The sequence below is a fragment of the Hipposideros armiger genome, unplaced genomic scaffold, assembly GCF_001890085.2.
Source record: "Hipposideros armiger isolate ML-2016 unplaced genomic scaffold, ASM189008v1 scaffold_186, whole genome shotgun sequence".
NCBI classification, from domain to species: Eukaryota; Metazoa; Chordata; class Mammalia; order Chiroptera; family Hipposideridae; genus Hipposideros; species Hipposideros armiger.
In genome coordinates, this window is record NW_017731536.1 from 1,012,986 (window position 1) to 1,037,525 (window position 24,540).

The following is a 24,540-nucleotide window of genomic DNA, read 5'->3' on the forward strand; positions in this document are numbered from 1 at the left end:
GTGTCATTTTGAACTCATGGCTTTCTACAGATACGATGTGTTACAATCCATTGCAATCATTATTCCTTTTGATGCTAAAATTATCCCTTCAAATTGACCCCACTGTCCTTTAGATATGATCTCATTAGTCTTCCATCGTTTCCTTGCTGACACAATTAGTTACCCCAGACTCATCTTGTACAATGCCTGCCCAGATCTGGAATCAGCCGTTACTCCAAGGAAATAAAGCAGAAAATGGTAGGAGACCCCACAGTCTGACCACTGGTTGTCATTATTTCTAGGCCTTTCCAGTGGAAGATCTAGATAATATGTATTTTTTAAGAGAACAAGGAAGTTGACAATGATATTTACAATTCAAAATTAATAACACACGGCTTTTAATTAACTAATTTGATTTTTATATTTGCATGTCTTTTCACTTACACTTAAAATCTCCGATCTTAACAAATACTAGCATAATTACTACTTTGATTTATCCTATAATTGATGTATAGTTTCAAACTAACAATACCAACATTACTGATAACACTAAACTACTGAATGTTAAGATTTCTTTGCAGTTCTTTTATCCTTACAATTCATCCCATTACGAATAGTCAAAATACTGTATTTAAAGTCATAATTTGAAATAATTCTTTTCTCTGAGTAGTTATATCACCAACTTGATATAAAGTTAAGTTCCTTTATTTCAATCTCCTTTTAGTTTTCAGGGACTGATCTGTTTTTTACTTTTCAATTGTCTTTTAAATATGTATTTACATGGTTCCAAAATGCAAACTATGTAACAAGGTACTTTTAGAGAAATCGCCTTACCTGACCTTCTCCTCCTTCCTTCCTCCCCCTATTAACCATTTTTATTCATTTTTTCATTTATCCTTTTTTAGCTTCCTTTTACAAATATAAGGAATATATATGGTTATGTGTGTATACACCATATATGGATATATATGAATATATATGGCTATGTATATCCGTTTCCCTACACAGAAAACATGTAAATTTTTCTGAACCTTACTTTTTTCACTTAATATATCCCATGAAGATCACTTATTATCAGGGAACAGAATTCTTTGTCACCACTTATTTTCCAGCTACAAAGCATTCCATTTTGTGGATATATGGATATATCATAATTAGTTAGTCCATTCCAATGGTCATTTGGGTTGTTTCCAATCTTTTGTTATTAGCAGTAAGACCATAATGAATAAACCTGCTCATGTTATTGTGTATTTTTATAACTATATCTTGGGGACAGATTCCTACAAGTGACAGTACTGCTTCATATGCAATTTTGCTAAATATTGCCAAATTCCTCTCAATAGGAATTGTATCATTTTACATTCCTGTCAGCGCTCAGATTCTAATAAACTCATTTTCTGTTTAACACAGCCAAAATTGGTTTGTTTCTTACAAATAATAATTCTGATTGATATGTCGGTATATTTCCAGATAGGACAAGTTTTGAGGTTCTGCCCAACTGTATATCCATGCTGAATTGCCCTAATCATTGTTTGTAAAGCCATCACATGGTTTTATAATGATATATTGATACCCATTTTTCTATATTGTGTCATTTCACTCTGAATCATCTATAAAACAAAGCCATGTGGCAAAGCTTCATAAAACTAGATATTTTTCCAGTCTGTGAATTTTTCCAAAAAGAAAAGTTTTCTTCTGATTGAAAATATTTCAGTCATTGCAAAAATTTCATACTGTACAGAATGACATCCATTTTTAAACAAAGAACTCTTGGTTTATCTCATTTAATCAAATTAATACAGTAGGTCTTGGATTGAAAATTATAATACTCAAACTAATTTTGACTTTTTCAAACTGTGGGTCGTGATCCATTAGATTTGTAAAACTAATTTGGAGGGTTCTAAGCAGCATCAAAGTCACCAAACACACTAGTAAGTAAACCAAACAGAAAATAGAGTACTTCTCATCCAATAAGAGTATTGTTTAGCATATATAAACACATAATATATGTACTAGGTTACTATGTAATGTGTTTCACTTATTGTGGAGTACAGTCAGAACAAGTTTGAGAAACACCAATTTAGATTCAAACTATCTGTTGACCATTTCAATAATAATAGGAGGAAATCCGAATAAGTGCTTCTAAACATCCAGTTTTAAGAACGATTTATAAGCAGATATGAAGAACCAGTTTTTAAATCTTTCCAAACGTCCCCTACCTTTGAAATCAGGCAGTGCCCGATCATCTACGAGCAGCATGGGCCGGACTTGTTTCTGCTCTACTAAATTTCTGGCTGCAGTCAGAGAAGTGAATATTTCATCTTCAGAGATATCAAACTCTAATTTTTTCAGCCTTTCCAGTAAGTCTTGTTTGCTCTCTTTGGTTGTATTGGTCACAAACCTAACCAGTACAGAAGTACCACGTAACCTGGAAAAGTAAAATTCAGAAGTCAACGGACAGCTTTTACATTCTAGCCCCACAAAACCTCCTAGTTTGGGAGCACTTGTCAAAGGTCAGAAAATGAAGTCACTGAGTAAATGTTTTTATGGCCAATAATCCTTTTCGTGATCTACCCAGAATTGCTTCCATATTATCCACTCCCTGTGGGTTGCTTCATCTCCAAAGCCTACAAAGTCAAATTGTGAAAGTTATGGCTACCTTTTAGAGGACCTGAACACTTTACCAGGATTTTACCGCAGGATTTTAGTAAAGTGAAAAAAAACAAAGCTTGGTAACCACTGTACTCATCAAATATGAGAAGTGAAAGTTATCGTCGAGATTATATACTAGTGTAACCCTTTCTTCTTAAGGATGAGAAAACTGAGGCCTAGCAGAGTTAAGTGACTTGGTTGGCAGTAGGGCTGTGACAAGAACGCCGATCTATGTTGGTACAGGACTTGATCTCCTATACTATGAAAACAGACAATGCCTCAAGATGCTGTTTCCTTCTTTTCAGCCAGTTAGAGACTGGCTAAGCCCTAATGTGCTACTAAATGTATAAACAGAATCTACTGGACAGCTCAAAGAAATGTTCTTTTTTTTTTTTTGAATGAAATGTTTTCCCCTTGAACTACTTACATACGGGATTGTTTTGATTTTGCTATCTCTGCTTTTGGAACCTAAACTAGCAATCAGGTATGAGAGAAAGAAGTCACAATGATGTAGCTTTCTTTAAAAATGAAAATTATTTTCTTGGTCCGACAGTGTTCTAATCCAAAAATCTAAAAATAATTTGAATTTAGTTACAATTAAAAATTTTGTATTAATAATATGCTGTTGCTTTTTATTTTATGCCTGTACTAATTAGCTACAAAGTATAAAAGCACTAAGCACATTTAAAACAAGCAAGCAAATAAAACAGAAGAGATTTTTAAGTGTTTACCCAAAGAACATTAACTAAATTTGTATGATTAAATAGTTCACTATTATCATGATTACCTCTATATTATGTGTGATAGTTTTTCTGAACACATTAAATTTGGTGGTTTACCTCTCAAAAGGAATTGATTATTTCAACATAACTATTATCCGAAAAATGAACAAGTGAAGTGTAAGTACTGAAATAACCACATCGTTTTTAATGAGGATTTTTTTTTTCAACTTTTCTTTTTACTGGTCCCTCAACTTCCCTTAGTCTGTTTGTTTCTATAGAAACCAAAACGGCAGTGACACTATAGCAATTTTGCTGGGATGGAAACCCATCAGTGCAATTTGGAGGCTCCTGCCTCTCTAGAATGGCAGGCTCACAGTTACAGAGCTACTTAGATATGTCATTCATTGTTTACCAGAAATAAAAATATTTTCCTTTCCCTCCAAAGTAGAAAGCTCATCTTTAGAGCAATAAAAGCTTCTGTCCAATAGAATAGTGACTGATCAACAGACATTCTTTCTCCGAGAAAGCCTAATTGTGAAAGAGACAGTATCAAGGAGTCAAGAGAAAGTCGAACAGTGGAACTGATTTTCTTTTGGCTTTTAAAAGCATGCTGTCCACCTATAAAATGAACGTCCCGACTCCTAACTACATCGATGCTTCCAACTGGTGCCTACCAGATATACAAGTCTCTGTATACTTGTTAATTTCCCAAATGGAAAGGGAGCTCCCTGAGAGAATGCAAAGTATGTCCATCTTTTGCCCTAACACCTGTCACTGTGATGCTAGTCACTGAATTTTCTGAATAACAGCATATTATGAAGATTTTAAGATTGGAAAATGATAAGTACCCCATGCTAGTATTGCTGTCTTTGAAAACTTCTCTAAATTATTTTAGGATGAAGATGCTTAAACCGATTATTAGTTCTGCTGTACTGACAAGTATTTTTTCAGGACACTCGGAAGCAAACATTCACATTCAGTTTACTTTGACAAGCTTTTACTATTAATATATATCCTGGTTTGCATCCAGACATATTAAGTACTACAGTTGATACATCAGAAATATAAGACAGTGTCTAACCTTCAAAAGCAATGCATTTAGTTGATGGCAATAATTCCAAAATTTCAAATCCCTTAATTTTATTTGAGCAGCTGCACACTCAATGCTAGATCTTAGCTGAAGGGGGAGTGGGCGGCACTATGCCTTTGCGTATGTGTGTTTCATTTTGTGATTCCAGGATTCATTTGTGATTTTTCCAATACTGTTTACTGTACACTTTAGAGCCCTGAGTTTTCATTCACAAATTTACATTACTGACTTAGAAAAAGACACACACAATAAAACAAAAGACTAGATCAAAAGGCCAAACCTCATAAAGGCTTAGTGAACAATGTTTGGAGGACAGTACAACGCATACATCTTCCAGCTAAACCCAAGGCAGTCCCTATATACTGGGGGTGCCAAAAACATTTTCAGAGATGTTATCTATGCTCAAACAGTAGTTCGCTGGAATCAGAAGTGTCTGGATGATGACGGTAACCACTTTGCGCACTTTTTGTAATTGCAGAAGTGAAACGTGACTTGTATTCATCTTTTGTCATTGGTATATATTGATTATTACAATTAATACAGTGTTTCCCTTTCTTAAAATGTGCATACATTTTTTTGGCACCCTCTGTATATACAGTAAGCTGGTGAAATGCCATCTTAAGGCTGTCCACTTAGCTAATGATCTGCCTTGCTAAAATGGCACTCACAAACACATTTGTCAGCTGAACCTGGAGGATAGCTTGCCTTTTAAGAGCTTCCTGGGCGCCTGGCACAGCTGCGTCTTCAATGTGAAGTGTGCCATTGAGATCCACCAAAACAGCTTTTAATGCACGGCGTGCTGCCATCCTTCATTCCCTAGGAGAGAGCAAATGAAATTCAAAATACAGTTTAGGAAACAATGGACAATTAAAAACTGGTAGGTCCTCAAAAATATCATTCATATCCAGAAAGATACTGCTTAGTGTTGGCTGCTTCTTTTGGAACAATAAAAAAGTGTTTTTAAAAATCAAAATCCAAAATTTGACTCATAAAACTTTCATAGTGCTTAGTTTAAAACAAAAAATCTTGAATTAAAACCATAGGAAGGGAAAAAGAGTTAATAAAAAGAGAAATTACTATTTATTTTTAGGTTTCTTAAAATAACTCTTTGGTGTAACAATTTATTCATTTATTTTATTTTTAAATATGAGTAATATACTCTGAAAAATGAGTGAATGGAAGCACTAAATCGCTGGCAAAATCTTTTTCATCTTTGGTTATAGATGATGAAAATGTTCTAATCACCCATCTCCACTGTTATATCCTGAAATGGCACATATGGCCAAGGAGCTAACAGTATTTACAAGTCACAGAGGAGGGAATTTCAAGTCATACAGTAATTTGAAAATTAGGAAATATTAAAAAATAAAGTCAGGAAATATTGTCTTTCCCTTATAATGTACAACTTCCGTTTTGCATATTTTCCCTTTAAAATTTATTGAGTTATATCCTACATGCAGTGGAGTATAAGGTATGATTTAAAGATAATAAGGGAATAAGAACATTATAGAAGCTAAAGAAGAGGTGACTTCATTTTTAGTTTTTTTAAATTATTCACTTCTTTCCATTTTTTTTTTTTAAGATTTTATTGGGGAATTCGGGGAGAACAGCGTTGGGGAATTGGGAAAGGGGACCAGCCAAGTTGTTGTTTTTCAATCTTTGTTGTGGAGGGCGCCCGTCGCCATCTGGCTTCCTGTCGGCAGCTCATGGCCTCTAAACTCAAGGTGCTGTGTTCAATCTTAGTTGCGGGTGGGTGTAGCCACAATTCCCATATGGGAGGTGAACCAGCAGCCTTGTTGTTAAGAGCGCACACATGCTGTATCCACTAAGCCATCGGGCAGCAGCTCAGCTCAATGTGCTGAGTTCAGTCTTAGTAGCGGGTGATTGAACAGGCAATCTTGTTGTTACCCCAGCTGAGCCATCCTGCCACCTGTTGGCAGCTCAGAGACAGCTCAGCTTGGGCGCAGTGTCACTGGCCCATATGGGAATCGAAGCGGTGACCCTGTTGCTCAGAGCTCGCGCTCTTAAGCCAACTCTTAACCAACTGAGCTACTTGGCAGGCCCAAAATACCTAATATTTTAAAGATGTCAGTAGTCCCTATAATGATCTACAGATTCAATACAAGTCCAATCAATATCCCAAAAAGTGTTTTGTGGAACTTGATAAGCTGATTTTAAAAGTTATACACCAGTGCAAATGGCCAGGATACTTCAGTTAAGACTGAAGAAGAAAAACAAAGTGCGTCTTGCTTTGCCTAACATCTAGATTTGATTAATGAGGATTTGTAATTAATTAAGATGTTGTGGTATTAGCATATAAAGAGACAAACTGATCAACGCAACAAAAAGAGAGAACCCAGAGAAAGACCCTTCCACCCCTATATGTAGAACCTTGATACATTAGAGGTAGCATTTCAGATCAGTGAAGAAAGAATCAAGTGGTCAATAAAATTGCACTAAAGAACAATAAATATCCACAGGAGAAAAAAATGAAAGTGGACTCCCATGTCACACCATACACAACTTTTTTTCCAGGTAGATTAAACAACCACATGTTAAGGCAAAGCTGTAAAACTTTTAGATAGGGGAATATCTTCAAGAATGACTTGAAGATAGGAATGGCTCTCTTAAACAAGATATAAAAAGCACAAACCATAAAGGAAAAGACAGATAAATTCAACTATATTTTAAAAGAACTAGAAAGGCAGAGAGTAAAAATATAAAAAGTGAAAAAAAATTTTCTAACACATGTGAGAAAGGACCAGAATCCAGGAAATATAAACTATAAATATTAAGACAAACAACCCAGTGGAAAAATGGCATAAAATCTCAACATATCCTTTACAAAAGAACAAATATGAATAGCAAATAAATGAATGCAGGTGTTCAAAACTCACTGGTCATCAGGAAAATGCAAATTTAAAGCAGAATGAGATCACTGCAACAACCAACACAATGGCAAAATTTAAGCTTGAAAATATCAAAGGTTTTCAACAAGAAATCCCAAATGCTGGTGAATGAATAAACCAGTACAATCATTCTGGAAACCAGTTTAGAATCACCATACTCTACAACCCAGCAGTTCCACTCCTAGGTATTATACCCAAGAGATTCTTTCACATGATACCATTAGACATGAACAAAAATGGCCACAGTAGAACTGTTTGTAATAGCCAGAAACTGGAAACAATACAAATGTCCCTCATTGGCATTATGGGTATATAAATTGTGGTATATTCTAAACAAATACAAAAAGCAGTGGAAATGAACTAGTTACATCATCCAAGATAACTCTCAGAAATCTACTATAGAGCAAAAGAAGCAAGTCACAAGAGACTACATACAGTATGGTTTCATATTACAGTGTTCAAAAGTAGGGATGCATGCATAGGTAATACAACTTCGAAGAGAAGCAAGGGAATGAATGATTCACAAGGGTTGGAATAGTGATTCTTCAAGAGGATGAGAAAGAGATGCAAACCAGGAGAACGCAAAGGGAGACTGACTCTAAGGTCCTCTTGACCTAGACAGTGAGTATATAATTTTCTTATTTTATTAAAACTACTAAAAACTTACATATGTGCTTTCTATACTCTTGTGTAGATGACATATTTCATAATAAAAAAGTCTTGTTATATTTTAGACAGTCATTTCTCGTGTAACAACCTCCATCCCCAAAATATTTTGATTTTTAAATAAATCCCTGGTTCTGTTTGTCTTTTATAATGTACCTGCTTAGGGTGGGGAGAAGAGCGCAGAGGCAAAAAAAAAATGGTATTAAAAGTTTTGGTTAATCAAGGTTAAATTGCAACATCCTCTCTTTTGTAACAGTTCTCATATGTTATTCTATTTCTAAACTTTTTGACCTTGAAATGGAGGATTACATCAACAATAGCATCAACTATTGCCTGCCTGAGAGGGGAAAATGATTTGTTAGTCAAAAGACCAGACTCTTCCTAGAGACTGTATTTGGATGTGTAACAGGTAGGTAAAGGATTCTTTAACTTAAAATATACTTCACTACAAAAAATAAGGCTACACAAAATAAAGACAAAGCATTCTGTTTTTACATAAAGGAACGTACAATTGCTTCTCTCAAAATCTAACTTTTGTGATAGACATCTCATATTCAATAAAAAACACTAACTCTGAAGGCTTTACAAAATATAAACAAGACAGGAAAAACAACAAAAGGAGTGTGATGTTTAAAAAAAACTGTCTAACTGGAGCCAGTAAATGGTCATAATAAATACTGATAATTTTAATTCTTATTGAAGCATCACAAAAGCTTAATGTTGCCAAACCATTTAAAAAGCCTATGTTGCTGCTTTCATCATTTTCACAAAACATACATTTAAACTCTAAGATGACCTTCTGGAACATTACATATCTAAGAGTGACTGACTAAGGCCTAGACAAAATTGAGGTGTCCCACTCAAATCTCAAAATATACTTCTTCTGTTAGCCCCACTACAGGTCCTGACCACTTCTGCCATGATCTCTTTTCTTGTATGAAACTTTATGTTATGTGAAATACAAGTTAGTGTTTAATCAAATGTAATTGCATGATACTTATGAACTTCTTATATATGGAATCTAAAAAAAAAATAAAACTCTAAGTTCTTAGATACAGCGAACAGATTGGTGGTTGTCAGCGTAGGGGGTGGTGGGTGGGAGAAATGGGTGAAGGAGGCCAAAAACATGTTGACTATAGTTAATATACTATATTGCATATCTGAAAGTTGCTAAGAGTAGATCTTCAAAGTTCTCATCAAAAGAAAAAATTTTTTATAACTATGTATGGTGACATGTTAATTACACCCACATGGTGATCATTTCCCAATGTACACAAATATTAATCATTTTGTTGTACACCTGAAACTATATAGTATGTTATGTCAATTATATCTCAGTAAAAAAGGGGGGAAAAGGTATTCAATATTACAAAAAATATTTCTTTCCAAAAAAAAATGTAATTTTAAAATATTAGTATCACTGCCCAGAAAAACTATAAAAGCTTCAAAGGTAGTCCATCTTTGTTTATCTTGGGTTGATGTCTCACCATCTCCCATAGTTTGAACAAACCATGTGGGATATACCTTAGAAGAGTCATAAACAATTGATACTGGTACATATGCGATGCAAAGTAAATTCTCATCCTAAAATGAACTCTTGAAAGATACTTTAGAAAACATCTCCCCTTGAATATCCCAAGGGCATCTCAATCCAACAAATCCCAGTTGCCCTCAAAGCTGCTTTTTCCTGAGATCCTTATGAGTGAATGATGGCATCATCAATCCAGATGTACCCACCAGGCTCTTCCACTCCTTCCTCCCATTCAGTCAATTGCCAAATCATGTCAGTTCTACCTTCTTTACAGTCTTGAATCCACTCTTCTCTCTTCATTGTTACTAAACCTTAGTTTTGGAATCATCACCTCTCCTCTAGCTTAGTTCAACAACTTCCTAAATGTCCTCTGTGCTTTGAATCTTCTATTTCCAGCCCCAAATCCATTCCCTGAAATGCAATGGTGCAGTGGTGAAGGACAAGAACTAAGGAGTTATACATGCCTGCATTTGAACCTCGACTCACTAGCTGTATGAACTTGGGCAATTTTCTTAACCTCCCACCTCAATTTCTTCACTATTAAAGTAAAGAGAGTAACACCCACCCCTAATGGTTGATAGGAGGCCTGAAAAAAATAAAATGTATTGTGAACAGTGCTCCACAGAAAGGATGGATTATTTATTGGCGGGGGGGGGGGGCAAGGGAAAAAGAAGGGGAGAGCACATGATGGATGAGCAAGGGCTACAAAAAGCACAGGATAAATATGATGCAATGTCCTAAGGCATTAGTATAACTTGAGGATTTGATAAAATACTTTATACCAAAATATGGATCTATTGTGGCATACACTGAAAGTTTGCATAAGTGTTTAAAATAAAACAAGAAATTTCAATAAAAATTTTCTCCTGAGAGGTGGAGGCCGTTCAGAATATGCCTCCTGGACCCCCTGGGGAGTAAACATTATCTTTTCTTTCCTGCACGCTTCCAGTGGAAAAGTCTAGAACTACACTATCACTCAGTAAATAACGTTATTATTCAATTACTCCTCACTTAAAAATCTTACAGTGGCTCCCCACTGCCCTCAGGGTAAAGCCTGAACAATGAACACTGGTGTGCAGAGCCCAGGTTTACCTCGTCAACTCATGTCTACACTCCCGCGCCAAAGGTCCAGGGCACCAGTCGTCCTATTCTTTACCTCCTTCATCGCTGGACTTCCGTCTGGAACCATTTTTGCTCCCTGAATTCTATATTCCTAGCCTTTCTCCTCCCCTGGCTAGCTCCTTTATCCTTGAGTCTCAGATGAGCATCATTTCCTCTGGCATTCCTGAGTCCAACTCCTTTTCAACCAGGGCTGGGCCAGGATCGCCCAGCAAGCTCCCATTATTACATTTATCACTGTCCCAACTGTTGAGCACTGTGAGGCAAGGGGCTGGGTTGCCTTTTCCACTGTACTATTTAGCGCTCAATAAACTTCTGAATTAAGTAAGCTCACGGATCCAGGTATCCATCACTGGGAGGATCCAAGAACAAGAACCTTTCAGCACTAATAGCGATCCCCGCCACCTCCTGGGTGGGAAGGGGCCTCAGGATTGTCACTGCACTCTGCCCCAGCCCAAGTTCCAGGGCCTGGCAAACGCCAGACTGGCAGGAAGGGACGCCACTTCGAAATACAGCCCAAGGGCACGTTCAGAAGAACCGCCAACGCCTTGGAGTCGCGACCAGCCTCTGGCAACCAACATCAGAGCGCACCCAGGGCCCAATCGAAGCGCCTAGCGCCTAGAGCCCCTCTCGGCGCACGCGTGGTAGCGCCGCGACCCAGAGGGTGGTGTCCGTCGGAGGGGTGGGACAGTCCTCACGGAACACGCGCACGGGTTGGTCCGTGTCCCGGGAGTGGGGAGCCTAGAGACGGAAACAGTAAGTGCCCGAGCCCTCTCACAAAGAAGTGCAGCCTCCAGACAGGCGGGCGATCGCCAGTCCCAGAACGGCTCCTCACCCCACTCCGCACGCCGTCCTCAGCAAGAGCCCCGCTAACAGGAAAGTCGGCACTGTTACACCATCAGCAGCTTCCTCGCAGCTGCCAGGTTGACGCCGGAAACTGGGCCCAGGACCGCACCGGAAGTCCCGCCTCTCCCCGTCCATCTTCTCCCCGTCCATCTCCGCCCCGTCTGCCCAGGATTCCTTCCCAGTCTCGGAAGTCCATTACGAGGTCTACTCCTGGTCTTTTACTACCATCGAGGAGAACGAAAAGTTGTTCTTAAGACCCACTGCATCAAGGGCGCGACCTGCTGGGCTTAGATGCAAGAGGAAAAACAAAAACTGCCTTTGCCCTGTAGCTGTTTCCCATTCCACAGCACCACTGTTGAACCAATTTTTATTAACTTTCTTTGCTGCAACCCTCCCTCTCTCCGCTTCTTCCCCACTCTCGAGGAGTAACTCAGAAGTCATCTCCTACATACTGTCCTTGAAACACCCAATCTCTGAGGTCATTTCCTGCTTTGCTACTTGAAGAGCATCTGGCACTATTAACCACTACCTCTGGTGGTGTCCCCTTTCCTGCATCAGCTATCCCCAAAACTTACACCGTCGTTCTCCACCCACCCTGCCTCTCATTAGAGTGCTGCCACAGGCCTTGCCTATCATCTCAAGGGAAGCAGTATCTTGGGATACAGAGAACCACCTCCCTCACTGCCCCGCTCCCACACACTTTGGGAGTCTGTCTCCCAAATTAGAGTGCAGATGGTAATCTTATGCACTGCCTATGAAAATGACTAAATGAAAAACTTTCCGGAGCAAGCTGACAATAAGAGAATACACACTCTGGTTTACACATATTGGAACCCTTTGACCAAACTGTTGTTCTGCCCTTGACTGGAGACTCATGCTGCTTGAACACCATCCAATATCCCCCGTCCAGTGCTGCAGTCAGCCATTTTGCAAGCTATAACCCTTTCTGTTCCCTGGACTAAGGACCCTCTGCTTTTCTTCTCCACTGGGCCTGGAGGTTGTTTTTTATCTTAGTCACACTTAAGTCTAAGTTCTCTGTGAGGGCCTACTTGGTTGAAGGAAACGGAACCTGTTCGTAGTTGCCTCTTGAGAGCGAGGAACCTGTTTTTGACCAGATTAAACCACCACGGAAGGGTTGTAAGCAAGCGGGTACTATTAAGACATGCATTTTTTCCTAAATGTTTACTCTAGCTGCACTGTGGAGAGTGGATGGGATAGATGCCAAAATGTATGTGAGACCAGATAAGAAGCAACTGCAGGGTTACAAGAGTGATGCTTTAACTGTGTGGAAACAAAGCAAAAAACACAATTTCAAGAGCTTTAAAGGAGGTAAAATAGCCAGAACTTGGTGATAGATTAGACTGAGGGTGAGGGAGAGGAAGGCATCAAGGTAATTACTAGGTTACAGGTTTGGGCAACTGGACAGTATAACAGATGGTGTCGTGACATTCACTATGATGTGGAATAATGCAAGAGGACTAATGTCTTCCTCCTTATCAAAAGACTCAAATGGCTTTGCTTGCCAAGCAGCAAAATGAGTAAATTAGGGATGGGACCTCAAAAGCGAGGGGCTGATTTGGGAAAGAAAAAGATGGAGACATGAAGAACGCAGTATCAGAACTGAAACAAAAAGAGCAGGATTCCAAAACTTATCTTGATCATTAATACCCTTGGGCATTGCCCACTATGTGACCCAGGTCCTTACACAGAATGTTTTCACAATATCTGACGTCTCATGACCAACCAGGGCCGAGGAAAATTTTAGCAAAAAACAATTCCATTTTGCTTGGTATAAAAATTTTATTATTGGTAATAACTTTGAAACTGTTAAGTCAATGAGAAAGTGATTTATTTTATCAAAACATTTTACTTCAGAACATCTCTTTGGTTGAAGTACATCTAGAATCTGGAAAAGATACATAACACAAGTTATTGACCAATTTTACAGATGAAGCAACCAAAAACAACTGAGGTCTTAGGAGGTTTATTCAAGTCATTTGATAAAAAGGTTCTTCTTGGCATATTAGACATATCATTCCTACTCTTTACTCAAATACATTACTTTCAGGTCATTTTATGAATACATACACATACATGCACAAATGATTACATATACCTATAGAGCACAAATCACCATGCCTACTCTATCTAAAGCTAGGAATTTTAGGACATATTTTTTAACCATGTGTTTGAAAACTTAGGGTTTTGTGGAAGTTACCTTAGAAAGCTTGACAAGAGGAATGTGGAGGCTGAATAGTGGGCCTTTGGGCCCCATCATTGCTTCAACTAAAAGTAAATGGAACTGCTCTTACCTGTTTCAGATACTGCAGCATTACATTACTATTATTACTCCTTTGAGAATCTGGTTCTGCTGTTAACAAAGTTTGAAAACCAGTGTACTTGATTAAGGATTAGAGTATGAGTTTGGTTAATATTTATAGTCAAGATCCTCCATGACAGGTCACAGGCATATAGATGCAGGGTCAGAATACAGAGGACCACAACCATGATGGATATTTGGTGTCCAGAAGGATCACAAATTGTTAATCCTGAGAATGGCTAAGAGGGAGGATGTGTGCAGGCAACTGGGACTTAAGTTACTATCTACTAAAATACGATACTATGGTTACCAAATCACAACTGCTCTGGGGAAACCAGGGTTAGCCTGTGAGAGCTTGCACAAGACCTCCTTTCAGGCACGTTAAAGCTAGAAATGTAAGTGGCCTCCAGAGATGAACTACTTTGATGTTCAGTGCTTCAGTTTTCTCGGAACTGCTCTGCTACAAAATACTCTGATCCTGCCCTGCTGTGACTGCTCCCCAGTGGAGTGTGAACTTGAACAGTATCCTGCCACTAAATGAGCATGAAGGTGTGTTGTAATGTCTTACATGAAAATGGCATCAGGAGAAGGTCTCACTTTCTTCCTGTTAGAAATTCTGTATGGCTGTGGAGAAATGGGAGTGCCCTCAATTAACTGCTGCTTTTGAATCTGCTCAGTGGCTGAAACTCAGACTCATGCATCAGCTCTTTGTTAAGAGCACTGCCTGTAAGTGCCAAATATATTACCCACATGAGCCAAGTAATTAACTACGAATCCCTGGTACATTTCTTTGGTTCATTTGCAAGCCCGTGGCCCAGAGATAATCCATCTCTAACTCAGGGATGGCCAACAGGCATTCAATACCTGCTCCAAAGTTTTTGAAGTAGAACTTTTATTTTAAGTCATAGAATAAAAGTTGCTTATGAGTCTTCTTGATGTATGCCAGCAATTCAATTCATTGAAGAAAAAATGGATTGTGACTGTTTACTTTCATTAAATCTGTGCTCAGTGATTTTATAGCAAAGAATATATATAAGAAGTATTAGACACAAAATGATAATTCATTAACACTGACAGGTATATACTAAGGTACAAAAAACAAGTGATTGACTTGAAAAATTAACTTTATTTACAAATGTTCTCCTATAAACAAAGATGCCATTCCACCCCCCTTTAAAATATAACTGACAATTTCCAGAAAAACCATTTATAGTTTTAATCTTTCTGCAAAAAAAACCTGTATTATGGGATGAGCAAATATGGGATGGTCTAAAACATAAAAACAAAGCAAAAATCAACTTATCCAGCATGAATGCCCTACTGACAGACAGAATGAAGAATTCAGAATCACACCCCTTAATGTGCTACTCCAAGAAATTACAACATGTGATAATTTTGGGAGAGGTAAATGCTTCACAATAAAGTCGTCTTAGTTTAATTGTGACTGTTTAGGATTGATCTTGCAGGTCTCATCATTCAGGCCAATTAGTAAAATAACAAATTCATGAAAAGAACTTAAAACAAAAACAGAATCATCATGTGACTATCTGACTTACAAATTCAGAATTCTCCCTGAAATCAGAGAGTACTGCTCCTCCACAGTTACTGTAAATTGGAATTTTTTCATAGCCAAGACAATAATACAGACAAGCTATCCAAAGAGTTCAAAATAAAATTATCCAAATTACCTACTTACCATTTTATATGTAATTACTTTAAAAATATCCTTTAAATTTTATCTAGGAGGATAATCACTCACATATAGCTAAGTTACAAGGAATTTCAAAACTTGGAAAAAAAATTCATCCCTGAGAAGAGAGAGAAAAAGCTCTAAAAACACAGAAATGACAGTCCTGTACCCTTTTAACAATCTTTACCATACCATGAACTTTTATTAACAGTCAGCAATCTAATGTATTCCAATCCTGGATAGTTACCGCCTCTGATGATCTGATCTTTTCGTAATTAAACTCTAAGTATGACATTTTAAAAAATCAGATAAATAGGGTCTCTGGTTTTATTGTCAGGTTTATATTTTTGTCAAGTCCAACGACAGCCAGCTAGGATATGCATATTTCAAAAGGGATCGAAGTAATAACTTCTGCTGACATCTGTTCTTCTCAGTCTCCATTTCCCGCAATGATCTTTAACCAAATAGTAAAAGTAATATAATTACGACTGAGTTTACTATTATCAATGGCACTGTAAAGAAAAAAAATAGTTTGTTACTATCAAGAAACTATCAGAAAAAAACTAAGTCACAGTCACTAGCATCCCGGAAGGATGGAAATCCTCAACAATCTGTCATCATATTCATGTTGCAAATACTTATAAAAGGAGCATTCAAACATGCACTGGATCATAAAACCCATTTTAAAGAGGGCTTGTGTGATTGGGGATAAAGATCACATTGATACAACTAGATCAATACGAAAACATCTGTGGATAGTGCCAGTGTTGCTCAGGGAACACAGAAACACAATGGACTCAGGCAGAAGTAGAACTTTATGGCTGCCAGTGACATTTGACATTAGACATACAGTGTAGTCTACGGCAAGATCACCCTGAACGCGCCTAATCTCGTGTGATCTCGGAAGCTAAGCAGGGTTGGGCCTGGTTAGTACTTGGATGGGAGAAATACAGTGCAAAGAAGATTCCATAGCTTCATCATTAAGCATGAACTTATCATTCTATCCAAAGTTGTGATTAAAGCAGCTAAATAGAGGCAGAGAGACAGAGAGAGAGAGAGACCCTAATTTTAATGGTTTTAAATAAAAGGTTTGAACTCTTTTTTCTTGAGTTGCTCTAAAATATTTTCTAATACAATAGCCGATATGGGACTTTTATTTTTCTCTTGAAAGCCTCACAGGACTCTAAATGACTTTACTACCTGGAAGCAACGGAGTTTCCAAAAGGCAAGAACATCACTGGCTTTCAACTCTGACAGGTAACATACAAACAGATTATACCACCAAGCATTCCATTTACATCAACTGGCTTAGATAGAAGAAAGAGGCAAACTATGAAAGAAACCAATAATTTCTAAGTAATAAAGCCAGGTAAAAGAGAGCAAAAAAATTCCACAACAAAGATGGTATTTGATAGTATTCACACGCGAAAGCTTTGCTACGTAAATCAAACCACAAAAACTTAAGAGTGCTCTACTAGTTTTTCTTCTTACCTCTCATCACGGTTCTTACAGATCGGATAAGGTTCATTAGCTGAGATTTAATTCCTGGCTCCTCTCCGAATCCGCCAATTCCCTGGTCTGTTCCCCAACCAACTGCATAATATAAAGATGATTAGCTGTGTTAAAATTTATTATGCATTCGCCTTGCTCCCTCATTAGTCATGTCCTAAAAGATTATCTCAAGCCTTTGTTAAAGACATAAAATATAAAGTCATGACATAAAAGTAAAAACAATACTAAGTTAAATACATTAGAGTATATTTTTTACTTTTGATAAGCAGCAAAAACTCATTTCATTTCCACTTTGGTTTTATAAAATAAACTACAGTCTAATAAATTATTTCATGGCATTTAATTCAGTAAAGGTGACCATTATGACACCCTAATTGATTTTTTCTCCTTTTTAAAACTAACAAAACATTTTTCAAGTCAGAACTAAAAAAAGACAACCAAGGCACAGTGTCAAGTTGAATAATGAACTGACTCAATTCGGAATATATAAAACCCAATGTAATTCTCAGTATAAAGACATGGTAACTGAGATTCACTATCTGTATCACATGGGGAAAATTTTAACCTTAATCTGTTCAGCTTGGTTAGGCCTTCAGAGCATACTCGATCCTGCCAGCAAGGGCACACCTTTTCTTATCCTTGATCAGGGGTTGGCAAACTTTTAAGACGAAAGAGCTGCCAGGGGTTGGCAAACTGTGGCTCGTGAGCCACATGCGGCTCTTTGGGTACATACATGTGGCTCTGAAGTAAAATTGAAAATGAAAAAAAAACTATCATAGTTTCATTTATAGAACTTTTAAAGGATATTATTCACATAATGGTGATTATGTAAAAATATATTTATGGCTCTCGAATAATTTTTAAATTGTTGTGAGGGACAGGATTGGCTCTTCCAGGAGTCGGCAAATTTTTGAGCTAGAACGTACCCAAAGAACCGCATGTGGCTCGCGAGCCACAGTTTGCCGACCCCTGTCCTTGGTCATTATTCTTCATTTCTCAGTTCTGAGGTGAGGAATTTAGCCAACTATCCCACTTATTTTCTGTAAATGAGTCTTTCACTTTCTTCTATATCATTTTCCTGATATTATAAATCATTATTTCTTTACCTTTACCTGTTAGTTCTTTTTTCATTGCCTTACACATTCTTCTAAAGACTTACATGTCCTCATTTCTACAATTTGTCCTTCTCTTGTCCTCATTTCAGGTCCACCTGTCGTATCTCATATGAGTACATTATTTTTTTTATCTCAATATGACTACAGGGCTTAATTAATTCCTGACATGTTAACCCTTAAACTTGAAGACAGAGAACAAGTCTTTATTTTATACATGAAAGACCCAAGTATCAGGAAACAAGATTTCACTTTGCTTACTGATATTTTGTTTTGGCAGCCCGAGCTGACTAATACACTGTCTCATGTTTTTTTGTATCACTCATAATTAGCACTGGATATAATAAATAATAGTCTGTGTAATTTTTTTAAAATGTGTGGTTTTTAAAAAACAGTTTTATTAAGATACAATTCACCTACCATAGAGTTCACACACTTAAAGTATACAATGGTTTAACGTTATGTTCACAGAGTTGTGCAATCATCACCACACTCAATTTTAGAACATTTTTATCACCCCAAAAGAAACCCTGTACCCATTAGCAACTACTTCCCATTCCCTCAGAACCCCACTAGCACTAAGCAACCGCGAACCTGCTTTGTTTCTATATAATTGCCTATCCTGGACATTTCATATGAATGAAATCATATGTGGTCTTTAATGACTAGCTTCTTCACTTAGTATAATTTAAAGGTTCACCCATGTAGCATGTATCAATATTTCTTTCATTCTTATTGATAGTGTTACATACTATGGATCTACCACATACTAAAGTCATCTATATTCATCAGTTAGTTGATGGACATTTGGGTTGTTTCCACTTTTTTTAGCTGTTATGAACATTCACGTTTTTATATGTGGATGTTTGTTTTCATTACTCTGGCTACACCTAAGAGTGATCACTGGGTCACATGGTAACTCTTAATATTTTTCTGCATCTACTGTGATGATCACGTGATTTTGTTTATTTGACTAATACGATTTATTACATTAATTGATTTTCAAGTGTTAAGTCAACCCTGCATTCCCTGGGTAAATCTCACTTGGTTTAGTTTGCCAGTATTTTGTTAAGAATTTGTTATATTCATAACAGATACTGGTCTATAGTTTCTTTTCTCGTAACATCTCTGTCTGGTTTTCATATCTGGTTTAATAGTGGCCTCATGGCATGAGTTGGGAAGTACTCCCTCCTATTTTGGGGGAGAGTTTATAAAGAATTGGTATGAAGCAAGCCTTCTTTACATGTTTGTTAGAATCCAGCATTGAAGCTTGGGCTTTTCTTTGTTGGAAGTTCTAAAATTATTAACTCAATTTCTTTACATGTTATAGGTCTAATCAGATTTCCTATTTCTTCTTAAGTCAATGCAATAATCTGTCCCTTCCCAGGAATCTGTCCATTTCATCTAAGTCATCTACTATGTTGGCATATAGCTGTTCACAGTATTCAAAAGAAAAATAGAATCCTCTTCATTTCTCTAAGGTCAGTAGTAATTCTTTTTTTTAACCTTTAATTATGGAAGTTTTAAAACATATCTAACATTGTTTTAATAATTGTTATACTTCATCTTTTTTCTGAATACTTCCTAAATAACCATAATACCTTTACTACACTAACAAAATTTACCGTGATTCCTTAGTATTATCTAGTATACAGTCCATATTCAAATTTCATCAAATGTTCCCCAAATGTCTTTTACAGTTGCTATGTTTGAACCAGGATTCAATCAAGGTATACACACTGCATACGTGTATCTCCCTTACATCTCCCTTTCTCCTTTTTTTGTCTTTCGTATATTTTGTATATTTGCCTCATGGTCACGCCATCTCCATTTTCCTCATGCAACTGGATTGTTGAAGAGACCTTTCTAGTTCTCATTGTCATTGCTGAGACAAGTCTCTCCTATCTAAAAACAAAACCACCACCACAAAACACATCCTGGCATCCCCTTCCAGCTAACTTTTCTTCATTTCCTCCAATTTAGTGGTAGACATCTTGCTGTCTCATTTTGTCACTTTCCACTTACTTCTCAACCCATTCCAATCTGGATTTTACCCACTGCTATAACTGCTCTTGTAAAATCACCAATGACCTCTATTACCCTGAATCCTCCGGACACTTTTCAGTCCTTCCCTTACTTGGCTTCTCAGAACATTCCACTGTTGTACCATCTCTTCTTTAAACACTCCTTCGCTTCGGTGTAACCCCCACTACCTAGATTTTTCCATCTCTCTGTTTTGCTCACTCATCAATTTTTGTCAGCTCTCCCGTCCCTACCGAAACATTAAGTACTGGAAGAGATTCTAGGGCTGACCTGGTCACCAGGTCTCTTTGTGCTCTTCTTTCTCTGAGCAATTTCACCTCTTTCACATGGTTTCATTTATCATCTGTGGTTGACAAACTCAAAGTTCATTCTCCACTCTGGTTCTTGCTTTGTTCTAAGGATTTAAGTCGATAGACTATTCCACATCTCTCCTTGCCTATCTCGTAGATGTAATCACAATCTCAGATGCAATCTCAAACTCTAATGTCCAAAACATATTTCACTATCTCTTTACCTTCTTATCCACCCACCCATCTCCCAATTTCCCTCCAGTACTCTCTAACTCAATAAAGGTACTACCCCTTACTCAGTTGTTTAAGCTAGAAAACCAATAGAGATCTTTGACTTTTTCCTTTCTTTCTCATTCCCAATGTCCAAACAGTAAAAATTTGCCTTTTCTACCTTTAAAATATCTTCTGATTTCTAAGTTTCATAGGCCTCCCATAACAAAGCAGCACAAACTGGGTGGCTTAACACAACAGAAACTAATTTTCTCACTGTTCTGGAGGCTAGAACTCTGAAAGCAAGCTGTTGGCAGAACTGGTTCCTGGGGGCTCTGAGGGATAATCTCGTCCATGCCTGTCTCCTAGCTTCTCATGGTTCCTGGCAATCCTTGGCACTGTTTGCTTGTAGCTGTATCACTCCAATCTCTGCCTCTTGTCACACAGGCTTCTTCCCCCGTGTGTATCTGTGTGTCTCTGTATTTCTCTCTCCTTATATGGACGCCTTATTGGATCTAGGGCCTATCCCAATCCAGTGTGACATCATCTTAACTTGATTACACCTGCAGAGACCCTATTTCAACATAAGGTCACATTCACTGGTACCAAGGGTTAGGACTTCAATATACCTTTTTGGGAAGGACAAAATTCAACCCACATGATCCCTTGTACTTTTCTGTATGTATAGCGGTAAAGAGATGGACTCTTGAGTACGAGTCTATGTTTGAATCCCAGGTCTGCCACTTTCCAGCTGTGTGATCTTAGAAGTTACCTACTCTCTTTTGTGCTTCAGGTTCCACATCTGTAAAGCAGGGATGAGGACAGTATCTATCTCACAGGGTTACACACATTAATATACATAAACCACTTGATGCAGATCCTGGCACACGGTGTTAAGTATTAGTTATTATTGTTGTTGTTGTTGTTATGCTCACTCAACTGATAGTATGCCCACCATCTCAACTTGCCCTGTTTAGAATGGTGTGCTTCCCACATCCACTCTTGTACCTCTTCCAATCTGTTCTCCGTACTGTAGCCTGAAGGAGCTTGCAAATAACACAGATCTGGTCATGTCACTGCCCTGCTTAAGACCTTGCTTTCCCCTTCACACCAGCTCTTACTCCTTACCCTCCCAACTTCTCCCAACCCTTCACCTCCATCTAGTTAATATTTACTCACTTATCAGATTTCAGGTTAGACACACTTTCTCTAAGAAGCTTTCAGATTCACTTCTCTTTCATAATATTCTGCATCCTTGTTATTGCTACTTGTTCAATTTTATTTAGGTTAATTTCCATTAGGAGGGCAGGGTAACTTCCGTATCCCCAGCTCTTAATTCATGGGCCTGGCACACAATTTGTGCTCAATAAATCTCTTCTGAAGGAAGAAATGAATCAACCTTGCTGATGGGTTTGAGTTTCAGTGATTCACAGATCTATGTGGTATCCTGTAACAAATGATATGTATCACGCAGTATCCTGCCTCGATTTTGCCAAGTACAGCAAGAGGCGGCCTACCCAAAGATGTCATGGAAATTGCTGGATTGCGAGGTCCTGGTTGGCATAACTTGTGTCTTCATCTTTGTATTCTTAGACTCTAACACAGTTCCTGGCACATCGCAGGCATCCCAAAATCTGTGCTGAATAAACTTTTCTTGGAACGTGGGTGGCTGAATGTCGTGATAATCCCAACACTTTCCCTTTCCTCTTAGCCCCAAAGCCCATCGTGGCCCTCCATCATCAGTTCATTCTCCTAATTACCTAGGCTCCAAATGAGCTACGCCCCTTCCTCTTAAACTGAAAACTCAGACCCAGGTTTTTTGACCATTAAAAGTGGTCACCGAGAAGTGCATTAAATTACTAACCTAAACTAGCTGCAGACAGGGGCTTCGCTGGCACATCTCCGTATCCCCGCCCCATCCCCATCCCCAGGGCCCGACACAGTGGGCGTCCATTGAACAATCGTTACCCTGCAGTTGAATTCAAACCTGGTGAGACAAAAGTGAATCGGCTTCCTCCTGCGAGGAAAGACCCCCAAGAGCCAAGACCTCGGCGGCTCGTCGGTCCCCGCCCCAGTGGTCCCCTCTCGCAGCCCGGCTCGGGTCCGCGCCCCAGGGGCTCTGCCGCCGCCACCTCGGTCCCGCCCCACGGCCCCACTCACTGTTCTTGAGAAAGCGCTCCTCGTGCAGCACGGCGATGGCATTGACGCAGAGCAGGGCCGCCTGCAGCAGCGAGTACAGCGTAAAGGCCATGGTCGCCGGGAGCCGGCCCAAGGCCCAACTAATGCTTTTACAGCCGCCGCAAAAGACGTGGCGTTGCCACGAGCGGCGCTCTCCTACGGGAACCGATGAGGCCCAAAACGCTTTCCAGGAAGCTCCGCCCCTTCTGGCTAAGACCCGCCTCCCCGCCTGCATCAGCAAGGCTTGTCTGCTTATCTTGTCTGGACCTGTGCTGTCCAATGCAGGAGCCACGGGTGGCGGTTGAACGCTTAAAATGTGGCTGGTCCGAAATGAGGTGCTGTAAGTGGAAAATACACCGGATAGCAAAGAATTAGGACGAAAACAAGAACGTAAAAGATCCTAATAATTTAAAAATGTTGATTATATGTTGAAATATTTTGATATGAGGTAAATTAAATTAACATTTTTTACTGCTACTTTTTAAAAAATGTGGCTATGAGGACATTGATAATGACGTGAAGCTTGCATTATATTTCTACTGGACAGTGGATGTTCTACTGAACATCTACTAGATGTTCCCAAGAGCTGTATGAGCTGCTAATATTCCTATTTACAGATGAAGAAATGGAGGCTTTGGCAAATAATTTTTTAAAAATAAAATAGCATGTCTTAAAATTATTCAGTGAGAAATAGTCTCTCCTTGATCAAACTCTAACTAGGCTCCTCTGAGCCCCCTTCTCCACTAGAACTCAACCTTAGTCTACAAAAACTACAGATTCTCAACACAAATTATTTCATCCACTTCCCTATACCCACATTAAAATACTTAAACAAACACTAACAGTTTCTAACAGGTCAAGGCCACATCCCTAGGAGGACCCCTTAAAGTGCCTGCCTGAGAAAGCTTAAGGTTGCCAAAAGAGTTTACTTTGTTCTAGTCAATACCTGATAATAGGCCCCCGACTTCCCTTTCTTAGAGCATTTACTAAAAAGGGCTTGAGATGCATATGTGTTTCCTACAATTCTGGAGCGTCTTTCTCAAGGACCTGAAAGCCATAACTTTAAAATGTAATCATCAGGAAGGCTAGGGACTCTGTCTCCCAGTCTCTGTGGGAGGGCAGAATCTTAACACTGACAATTGCCAGCTAACAAGACACAGCTGGCCTAATCAACATTTACTCTGACCACCCTTTGTATTTTTCACTTCCCTGACTCTACATGAGTCCCTGCACACCTCCCTTTCTACTCCCTCATTCTCCCTTTAAAATGCCCAGTCACCTCTGTACAAATCAAAGTTGAGTTCAGTTCACACGTGACCCTCTTCTCTATCGTAACAGTATATTACTGATTTAAATCTGTCTTGACCACTCTAATTGGTGTACAGCTTTGCTTATCTTTGCCAGCAGCAGCAGCTAAAGACTGCATCTGATCATGTTAAATTTTAGATATTGTTTGAAGGTGAGTACAATAGGCAAAGTAATCACCTCCTGAACATCTCAGGGTCCCCTAAAATAGAAAATGGAAAAGCAGCACATTAGTCCCAGAAATGACCTTGGAAGCCCATGTGTTGCTGCTGCTGGAAGAGACTCTAGACAAAAAAAAAAAAAAAAAAAAAAAAAAAAAAAAATAAACTCACAAAAAGAAATTAAGCTTAAATAGGCCAACTAGTT

At 38.4% G+C, this 24,540-nt stretch overlaps 2 protein-coding genes across 5 annotated transcripts in view; both read right to left on the reverse strand.

Annotated features, from left to right (window-relative positions):
• The window catches only part of HDHD2 (haloacid dehalogenase like hydrolase domain containing 2), a 31,267-nt gene extending 19,641 nt beyond the window's left edge, over window positions 1-11,626 (reverse strand). Inside the window, exons 1-3 of one of the 2 annotated variants that reach the window (XM_019652745.1) lie at window positions 11,504-11,625; window positions 5,149-5,259; window positions 2,199-2,407 (exon numbers count right to left, since the gene is read on the reverse strand). In XM_019652745.1, the coding sequence (XP_019508290.1) occupies window positions 2,199-2,407; window positions 5,149-5,249 (310 nt within the window). In that variant the 5' untranslated portion in view covers window positions 5,250-5,259; window positions 11,504-11,625. Of the gene's footprint in view, window positions 1-2,198; window positions 2,408-5,148; window positions 5,260-11,446 lie in introns of both variants that reach the window. The other variant, XM_019652746.1, reaches the window with a different exon arrangement.
• Window positions 11,627-13,282: 1,656 nt separating this feature from the next.
• Window positions 13,283-23,038, reverse strand: IER3IP1 (immediate early response 3 interacting protein 1). Of its 3 annotated transcripts, none has more exons than XM_019652749.1 (3): window positions 22,852-23,038; window positions 17,016-17,117; window positions 13,283-13,420 (listed from the first exon to the last, which is right to left on the reverse strand). In XM_019652749.1, the coding sequence occupies exons 1-3, from the start codon at window positions 22,940-22,942 to the stop codon at window positions 13,386-13,388; spliced, it is 228 nt and encodes a 75-aa protein (XP_019508294.1). In that variant the 5' UTR covers window positions 22,943-23,038; the 3' UTR covers window positions 13,283-13,385. The 3 variants fall into 3 exon arrangements, with proteins under 3 accessions (XP_019508294.1, XP_019508292.1, XP_019508293.1); XM_019652747.1 differs by lacking the exon at window positions 13,283-13,420 and adding an exon at window positions 13,483-15,978 and having other exon boundaries at window positions 22,852-23,036; XM_019652748.1 differs by lacking the exon at window positions 13,283-13,420 and adding an exon at window positions 13,483-16,036 and having other exon boundaries at window positions 22,852-23,029.
• Between the last annotated feature and the right edge of the window lie 1,502 nt (window positions 23,039-24,540).